Genomic DNA, 9521 nt, shown 5'->3' with positions numbered 1-9521 from the left:
AGCGCTGCCTACTCCGGGAGCCGGGCCGGGTCCCTGAGGAACGACAGGCTTGGACGAGTCCTGTGGCGGCGGTGGCGGCTGCTGATGCGGCGGCGGCTGATGCGGCGGCGGCTGATGCGGCGGCTGATGCGGCGGTGGCTGAAGTGGCGGCGGCTGCTGTGGTGGCGGCTGCTGAGGTGGTGGCTGCTGCTGTTGCTGGTGCGGAGGTGGTGGTGGGATTGGGGGCTTAGGGCCACCCTGGCCCGGCCCAGGCCCCATGGGTCCGCGGTTCTGATTGAGGCCCATGCCGGGCGGCGGGGAGCGGAAGTCGTGGAGGCCGCCGCGGCCGCCGCCTCCTCCGCGCCGGTGAAAGCCACCACCGCCACCGCCACGGCTCCGGAACCGATCCCGAGACATGTCCGTAATCAAGGGGCGTTCGAGGCAGAAGCGGAGAAGCCGCTCGGGGAACGTGGAGGCCACCTTGCTTCGCACAAGATGGCGGATGACACAGGCGGCGCGCCGCCTTTGTCCTCCTCTTATATAGGCCAGCTGGCTTGGCCCCGCCTACTTCTCGATCTGTAGCTCCAATAGCCAATTGCAAGTACGGTACTTGATGACACAAAGTTACCGAGCGCTAATCTTTCTGATTGGCTTCCGGATGAGAGGAGGGAGGCCCGGAGGGGCTGAAGTTTCCAGTTGGCCAATGAGCGGAAAAGGAGTTGGCTGCAGGCCACTGTGATTTGCTGTGAGAAATTTGAATGGGTTCGCCAGAGCAGTTTTCCCTGATAAGCCACGGCCCTATCAGCTCCTGGGGAGAGATGTTAGAGGACCCTTTTCTTTGTTGATTACCCCCAAGAGCTGTCTGCGGGTATCCTTGCCCTGAAAGAACAGATGTTCTCCGTTCTCTGGTTCAAAAGCATAAATTACTTGTGTCTACTAACTACTCTACCTTGTTCTGGGCCAATTAAATTAAAAAACTTAAATCTTACCGATCTCAACACACCCAATCTTACTGATTTCATTTTGTAACCTCACCGGAGTATAGGTTTGTTCTAGCATTATAAACTTGGGGATAGGCTTAAATTAGTGACCTCTTTATTCAAAAAGAATAGAAGTTTTGACTGTGTGTGTGAGCGTGTGTGTGTAGACTAGTAATTTACAAGCACAAATCACAGGAGGAATATAACAGTTTCCTTAACTCCTAGCACTCAACACTTTGTGGACAGATTAAGATACTTCCAAATTACAATGTTAAAATATCTGTATGAAATCAACCAATTGGCACCATCCTTCTTCTTACAGCATCCTCTAACCATATCCCTTAACACTCCTAGTTACTGTCATCTATGGACCTTTTGATGGATCAATCATTCCTCAATACGAGGTCATGGCTCATTGTCCTCCTCTCCATCTCTATTTCTCCTCATCATTCAACATCAAGGTGGATGATTACCAAATACTCTGTCAATTCTTTACCTCCAGCAATCTTCTATCCTACAGCAGCCACCCAACACCCTGTGTTTGTTATTGCCAGTAACTACACCATTGCTAAAATCTCCTTTTCAAGAATCTCAGCTATCTGATCAGTAACTGTAACTGTCTGATCAGTAACTCTTGACTCTTTGACTTCCTCAAAACCTCCAAATCATTAAATGTATTACTTTTTCACTATCTCTCACATTCTTATCTTCATATAACTTGTGTCACCAGGTTTAGATGTCATGATTGCCTTGTTTTCCTCTTTCTCCATTACACTCATCCCAATCCTTTTTTTTTTAATTTTTTTTAGCAGTTATTTATTTTTGAGAGACAGAACACAAATCAGAGTGGGGGAGGTACAGAGAGAGGGAGACACAGAATCTGAAGCAGGCTCCCGGCTCTGAGCCGTCAGCACAGAGCCCAATGCAAGGCTAGAACTCACAGACTACAAGAGCATGACCCAAGCCGAAGTCAGATGCTCAATGAACAGAGCCACCCAGATGCCCCACACTCAACCCAATCCTATTTGGACCCAACAACTCACCTTCTTAATGAGAGCTGAGGCTTTCAATTTAAGTCTTGACCACAAACCTCAAAGGAGCATTAGACTTTTTCTGGCAATCTTACTGAATTTCACCGGTAAATTTACTTTCCCACTTCCTTTCTTTCAGAGATAATGTATTTCATGCTTTCTCCCTTCAAACTCCTACACATTATTCTCTTGGGCACCATAATGAATTCTCCCATTTCTTTGGGAAAGTAAAAGTCATCAGAGAGCAACATTCTCATCCAGCTGGAAAGCCTCATGCCTACTTGCATTTATTTTTTTTTAATGTTTATTTATTTTGAGGGGGAGAGGAGTGTGCAAGTGTGAGTGGGGAAGGGCAGAGAGAGTGGGAGATCTAGAATCTGAAGCAGGCTCCAGGCTCCGAGCTGACACCAGCAAGCCCAACACAGGGCTCACACTCACAAACCTTGGGAAAATGACCTGACCGAAAGTCAGGCACTTAACCGATTGAACTACTCAAGGCCCACTTGCATTTATACCCATCTTTTATGTCTTTCTTCCTGATACCATGAAAGATATGTCTTTGCCCCATCAAAGGGCAGACTCCCCTCTAATATATGGATCCCAGCCCCTCATGCCTTCTCAAGGATTTTACCTTGCTGTATCATTACTTCTATTGGAACATTACCATCTTTTTTTTTTTTTTTGAGAGAGAGAGAGTGAGAGCATGAGTGAGGGAAGGGCAGAGGGAGAGAGATACATATTCAGCCAGCTCCACTCCCAGTGCAGAGCCTGATGTAGGGCTCCATGTCACCACTATGGCATCACGACCTAAGCCAAAATCAAGAATCAGGTGTTTAACCAACTGAACAATGCAGGCACCCCTGAAACACCACCATCTTCAAAATAAACAAAACCTTCCTTTTATCCTATCATTACCTCATTTCTCTTTACAACAAAACTAAAACGAATCTACACTAGAGGTCTCCATTTCATCACCTCAATTTCCTCTTAAACTCACCCCAATCATCCCACCCTTCTCTTAAAGGACACCTTGTCACAAAGGCCAGTGACCCACAGGGTGAAAAATCCAATAAACACTTACCTATACTCGTCTCAGGGCACCTGAGTGGCTCATTTGGTTGGGCATCTGACTCATGATTTTGGCTCAGCTCATGATCTTGTGGTTTATGGGTTTAAAAGCTGAGTTGGCAGTACAGAGCCTGCTTAGGATTCTCTCTCTCTCTCTCTGTCTCTCTCTGTCTCTGTCTCTCTCTCTCTCTCTCTCTCTCTCTCTCTCTCTCTCTCTGCCCTTCCCCTCATCGCTCTTTCTCTCTTTCTCTCAAAATAAATAAACATTTTAAAAAATCTATAGTTGGGGCACCTGGGTGGCTCAGTTGGTTAAGTGTCCAACTTTGGCTCGGATCACGATCTCACAGTTTGTGAGTTCAAACCCCACGTCGGACTCTGTGCTGACAGCTCAGAGCCTGGAGCCTGTTTTGTGGATCCTGTGTGTATGTGTCTCTCCTGCTCCCCTGCTTGCACTCTGTCTCTTTCAAAATTAAACATTAAAAATCTTTAAATAAAAAACTAAAATTAAACTATACTCATCTCTTCTTACCTGTCAGCAGCCTTCCACATAGATGGCCCTCTGTCTTTCATGAAACACTTCTCACTACCCTCTGTGACACCACACTCATGATTTATATCCTGCTTCAGTGATCCCTCTCCGTTGCTGACTCCTCACTCGGAGGATTTCTAAATGCTGAGATATTTCCCCGCTCATTTCTGGGTACTCTTTAACAACTCTTCTCTACTTACGTAGATAATCTTTTCAAGACCAAATACCATCTAAATTTATATACCCATAGTAGGGTAGATCTGTTCTCTGAGTTCCCAAGACAAATGTTCAACTTGGAGGGGTCAGTGGAGTGTCAGATTTAGTATGTCTAACCTGGAGCTCTTGATTTTATCAACCTAACCCGTTGCTCACCACAATCTTCCCTAGCATCCCTAATAGTAATTAGCATCGCCTAGTTGTTAAAAAACAACATGGATTCATTCTTTTCAAAGAACCCCAAAATCAATTCTACCTACAAAGTATATCTTGAATCCATTTACCTCTCTCCATCTCTACCACTACAACCTAATCTTTTTCACCTCCATCTCTTACCTAAAATTACTGCGACCACTTTTCAACTTGTCTTCTTGCTCTCTTTCTGGGTGCTCTCTAATCCATTTTTCTTTTTTTTTTTTATGCTTATTTTATTATCAGAGAGAGAGAAAGTGGGGGAGGGGCAGAGAGAGAGAGGGAAAGAGAGAATCCCAAGTAGGCTTTGTGCTGTCAGCACAGAGCCTGACTTGGGGCTCTATTTCACAAACCGTGAGATCATGACCTGAACTGAAATCACAAGCTGAAGCCGTAACTGAGTCACCTAGGCACCTCTTCTAATCCATTTTCCGTTTGGCAGCTAGGGTGATCTTTTAAGAAATATAGTTCACATGTCATTTTCCTCCCTTAAAGTCCCTCCAGTGGTTTTCTATTGCTCTTAGAATAAAATCTAAACAACTACCAATAATATTACAAGGCCTGGCTTGGTCTGACCCCTGTCTGCTTTCCCAGTCTTTTTTTAAAAATATCTTTTAGGGGTGCCTGGGTGGCTCAGTCGGTAAAGCATCCGGCTTCGGCTCAGGTCATGATCTCACAGTCGTGGGTTCGAGCCCCGCGTCAGGCTCTGTGCTGACAGCTAGCTCAGAGCCTGGAGCCTGCTTCAGATTCTGTACCTCCCTCTCTCTCTGATCTTCCCCTGCTCACGCTGTCTCTCAAAAAAAATAATAATAATAAATAATATCTTTTAAATTAAATTCTATCCCCAACATGGGTAGAAATCAAGAACTCACAACCCTGAGATCAAGAGTTGCATGCTCTACTCACTGAGCCAGCCAGGTATCCCAACCCAGTCATATCTGTCTAGTTCCATGACTCCTTTTACTTGTTGTTCTTAGGATTTATCAAGTTACTTTGTCTTTATGCTTTTAGCCCCAGGGTATTTGGACTTGCTGCTTACTTAGCCTGAAGCACTCTTCCCCCACAACTTTCTGCAGTTAAAACTTTCTTCATTCTTCTGTCTCAGCTTGAACATCACCTCCGAAAGTCTTCATTGCCAATCACCACATCTGAAATAAGCCTGTACGTGGTGTAATGTATAGAATAGCTCTGGTCACACATTGCACTTGTATGTTTCTTCACTTGTTTACTGTCGATGCCCTCTGTTAGACTGGGATTCTGAGTTTGAGTTCTTTAAGACTACCACTGGTAGCGAAACACAGACACTAACACAGAGAAGCTTCATAAATGTGTATTGAATGAATGACTGAAAGCATAACACTGAAGAACAGGATTTGGTTCCATCTCCAGGACTTGGTACCACGATCCTTCACTTTTCTAACACATTCCCTAAGGGGTACATACTCCTTAGGGAACTTGTGAGGATTATGCAAAGTGCTTAGTAGTTTCCAAGTGCTCATAAACACTAGCTATTGTTATGAAAAAAATAAAAAATCACTAAAGTCATTTGAAGACAAGTGGAGTAGAATAAAAAAAAGTCTGAAACCACATTAAATAGAGTCTGTTCCTTAAAAAAAAAAAAAAGTCTGGTTATTATATTCTTTAAAAAGGCAATAAATTCGTAGTACATTTTTAGATGAACTTTATTTATTTATTTATTCATTAATTCATTTTAAAGCAAGCTCTACACCCAAAGTGGGACTTGAGCTCATGACTCCTAGATCAAGAGTTGCATGCTCTGCTGACTGCGACAGCCAAGTCCCTTTGTAATATATTTTTGAAGAAAGGCTATCCTTGAATTTAATAGTAGATTAAAAGAATGATCCACTACACTAAGAGTTTTTCTTAGGAATAGTGCAATGTCTTAACATTAGGAAAGTGATTGAGGTCTTAGAAGAAAGGTACTGGGGCACCTGGATGGCTCAGTTAAGCCTCTGACCTCAGCTCAGGTCATGATCTCATGGCTCATGCGTTCCATCCGTGTGTAGGCTCTGTGCTGACAGGTCAGAGCCTGGAGCCGGCTTCGTATTCTGTCTCACTCTCTCTCTCTGCCCCTCCCCTGCTCATACTCTATCTCTCACTCTCTAAAGAATAAGTAAATATTAAAACAACTTTTTTAAAGAAGTGTTAAGCTAATATATCTCACGAATACATGAAAAGTGCATGAATGCTGAAAAGGCTTTTGATAAATTTCCACACTCATTAAGTTTTACAGTGTTTTAAAATTTTTGAATCAAGAAGATGATTATTCTAAAAAATATTATATTGAATTAAAATCTTCTCAGATTACACCAGCCACATTAGGAAATGGAAAAGTAATTTCCTCCATTTTACATAGTGGGAATAGCTGCCACTTAGTGACCATTTGCTTTGCACCTGGCACTCTACTGTCGCCATTAATGTTAACAACAAAGCTATGATCTAGATACCAGGAGTATTTCCATTTTACAGATGAGGAGCCGGGCTTACAGAAGTTTAGTGACTTTCCCAGCATTACTGCTAATAAATGGCTGGGACTTGAATCCAGCTCTTTCTAACTTAACATTTCAAACTTTTTACCTTCTGCTAGACCCCCTCCTTTCATTCCAAATGTTGATGCTTGGGTTTGCTTATAGGCTTAGTTATCAATTTTTTAAAACTACACAAACCGTGGGGTGCCTGGGTGGCTCAATCAGTTAAGCATCTGACTTCAGCTCAGGTCATGATCTCACCACTTGTGAGTCTGAGCCCACATTGGGCTCTATGTTGACAGCTCAGAGCCTGGAGCCTGCTTCAGATTCTGTGTCTCCCTCTCCTTCTGCCCCTCTCCTGCTCACATTCCATCTCTTTATCTCAAAAGTACACCTTAAAAAATATTTCAAAAATTACATGAACAGTACACTACACATCTGTTAACTGTAAAAGATGCAGATAATGGATATACCTCTAGAATGGTATCTGACCTTCATTTACTCACTCTTACTCTAATGTCAAAAGTTTGATTTTCCCAGAGGAAAATCCTTTATTTTTTTTCTTTAAGAAAAATCCCTTAATATAGATTTAATAAATCCCTTAAGAAAGAGCTGCCTCAAATAATAGTCAATATCATAAAAATAGCCAAAATTAATTGACCATTTACTACATGCCAGACACTGTCATAAATATTTAATATTAAATTTTCATTACTACTATGAGATTGATGGTATTGTTTCCTTCACTTTACAGATGAAAACACCACCACCACTGTAACCCCAGCAAGGACACTAACCTGATTTCTCACCTAGACCTTTGCGAAAGCTTCCTAAATGGGCCACAACTGCCCTCCTCCTTCCTATTTTCCAGGGAGCAACCAAAATTTATCTTAAAAAAAAAAAAAAAAAAAAAAGCAAATCTGATGCTTCTTATTCTCCTCTTTAAAACTTTTCGTCTTGGGGCGCCTGGGTGGCTCAGTCAGTTAGGCATCCAACTTCGGCTCAGGTCATGATCTTGCAGTTTGTGAGTTCGAGCCCCGCACTGGGCTCAGTGCTAACAGCTCAGAACCTGGAGCCTGCATCAGATTCTGTGTCTCCTTCTCTTTCGCATGTTCATGGTCTCTCTCTCTCTTTGCCTCTCAATAATAAATAAAAACATTAAAAAATTTAAAAAATATATTGTCTTTACATTGCCCTTAGGAGAAACAAACAAACTTCAAAAGTCCTAAGGTGGCCCTCCTTCCCCCAGCCATCTCGATCTTCCCTTATCTCTCCCTCCTCCGTTCTTTGCTATAGTCACGCTGACTGATTTTGAGTTCTTTAATTTATCATGCTCTTACCTGAAATAGTATCCCTCTGGCCACTCTCTTCCCACGTTTTGGGTAGCTCTCACCTGTCTTTCAGGACTTCAACTAACACCTACCCTTCTCTGAAGACTTTCTGTGACCCCAGAGACCAAGCTGCTTCACTTGATTGTCAACCGGTACTTTATTCTCCTAACATTTCACTGATTGTGGAGACTTTCTAAATTGTATCCTCTAAGTTGCAAGATCATGCGGGCAATGACCGAGATTCTCTTTCAACCAACATAGCCCCAGAGACTAGTGGTGGGACACTCAATATGTATTTGAATGAAATAAGAGATGAGTGAATGAATGAATCTATTAATCTTTCCTTTTCGGAGTCATTGAAGAATGCCCCCAGTCATAAATGACTAATTTCAGATATTAGGCACAATTCCATAGTTCAAGTATAAATTATCCTGGATGGCATGTGGAACAATCTTCGCTTGTAATACTCTGGATGTGGGTGAACTTACAATTCAAAATTATAATTACAATATATAACAAGTATAATTATCCTCAGGTTCAACTTTTTTGTTAAATTTATTTATTTTTGAGAAACGGAGAGAGAGATAGAGCACAAGTAGGGGAGGGGCAGAGTTGTCAGCACAGAGCCTGATGCAGGGCTCGAACTCACAAACCATGAGATCATGCCAAGAGCCGAAGTCGGACACTCAAGCGACTGAGCCACCCAGGCGCCCCTCAGATACAACTTTTTATGAGTCTAGAAGGATAGGTAGGGGATGGAGATAATATGCTTGCTGAAATGCATTGCTGCTGCCTAATGACTATTAATTGAATTGACTAAATTTACCTCTTAAACTGTGGTCAGCTTAATTTTGGTTAATTAGCTTCATGGTTTCAACTTTGCAGAGGCTATTCAGTTTCTGGATCTTTTGGAACTTGTCTCTATAGCTTTATGCATGCAGCACAACCCTCAAATCATGTTGTTGGGGAGGAGAAAAGAGGGCATCTAAGCTCCCCAAATTCACACTCCACTGGAATAAGTGGCTTCTAGATGGGCCCAACTGGCACTCTAACAATGCAGTAAAGATCCTCACCACTAGGTGTCTCAGTGGCCGTGCCTCTTCCTCCATCTCCTTGGAAAGCCGCTAGCTGCACACACTCCATTACTCTATTGTTATTGAGTCTCCAGGCAAAGAATTTTACGAAGGTTTGATTTCAATACTGGGTAAAATTTCTAGCAGATCTCATCAGCAGCTAGATCGCCTCTCTCAATAATAGAGACATTGGATTAATCATAGTGCCTCACTCTTCTTGCTTTCCTTTGTTTAGGGATGACAAATTGTTGGCAGTTCATTTATTTATTTAATTATTTTTCTATCTATTTATTCATGGGGAGAGGAGACATAGCCTGAAGTGATTACGATGTTCTACATGATCTTGGTCACCTCTCATTCCCACAGTGAACTAAAGATCCTTCCAGGCTTCCTCCACACAGGTACTATATATAGCCTTGAAGACATTTATCTCTCTTTGCAGTTAAATTGACCACTTGGACTGATTTTAAAAAGTGAAAAAAAAAAATTCAAAGAATCACCAAATGGAGGAAGTTAGCACAGAGACAGGGCCCATATATGTGAATTTTTACCACAAGATGACATCAGATATTGATGAAAAATGAAAGAAATATTCAACAAATGGTATTGGAACAACTTGTGCATAAAAAAAAT

At 42.4% G+C, this 9521-nt stretch overlaps 1 protein-coding gene across 1 annotated transcript in view; it reads right to left on the bottom strand.

The window, feature by feature from the left end:
* The window catches only part of SFPQ (splicing factor proline and glutamine rich), a 16514-nt gene extending 16007 nt beyond the window's left edge, over nt 1-507 (bottom strand). The window contains 1 exon segment of the mRNA XM_029946496.1: nt 1-507. Coding sequence (XP_029802356.1) covers nt 1-396 — 396 coding nt within the window. The 5' untranslated portion in view covers nt 397-507.
* Between the last annotated feature and the right edge of the window lie 9014 nt (nt 508-9521).

Source organism: Suricata suricatta, chromosome 8 (genome assembly GCF_006229205.1).
Source record: "Suricata suricatta isolate VVHF042 chromosome 8, meerkat_22Aug2017_6uvM2_HiC, whole genome shotgun sequence".
Classification (NCBI taxonomy): domain Eukaryota; kingdom Metazoa; phylum Chordata; class Mammalia; order Carnivora; family Herpestidae; genus Suricata; species Suricata suricatta.
Note: the sequence above shows the minus strand (reverse complement) of the source record. Positions and strands in the feature narration are given on the sequence as shown.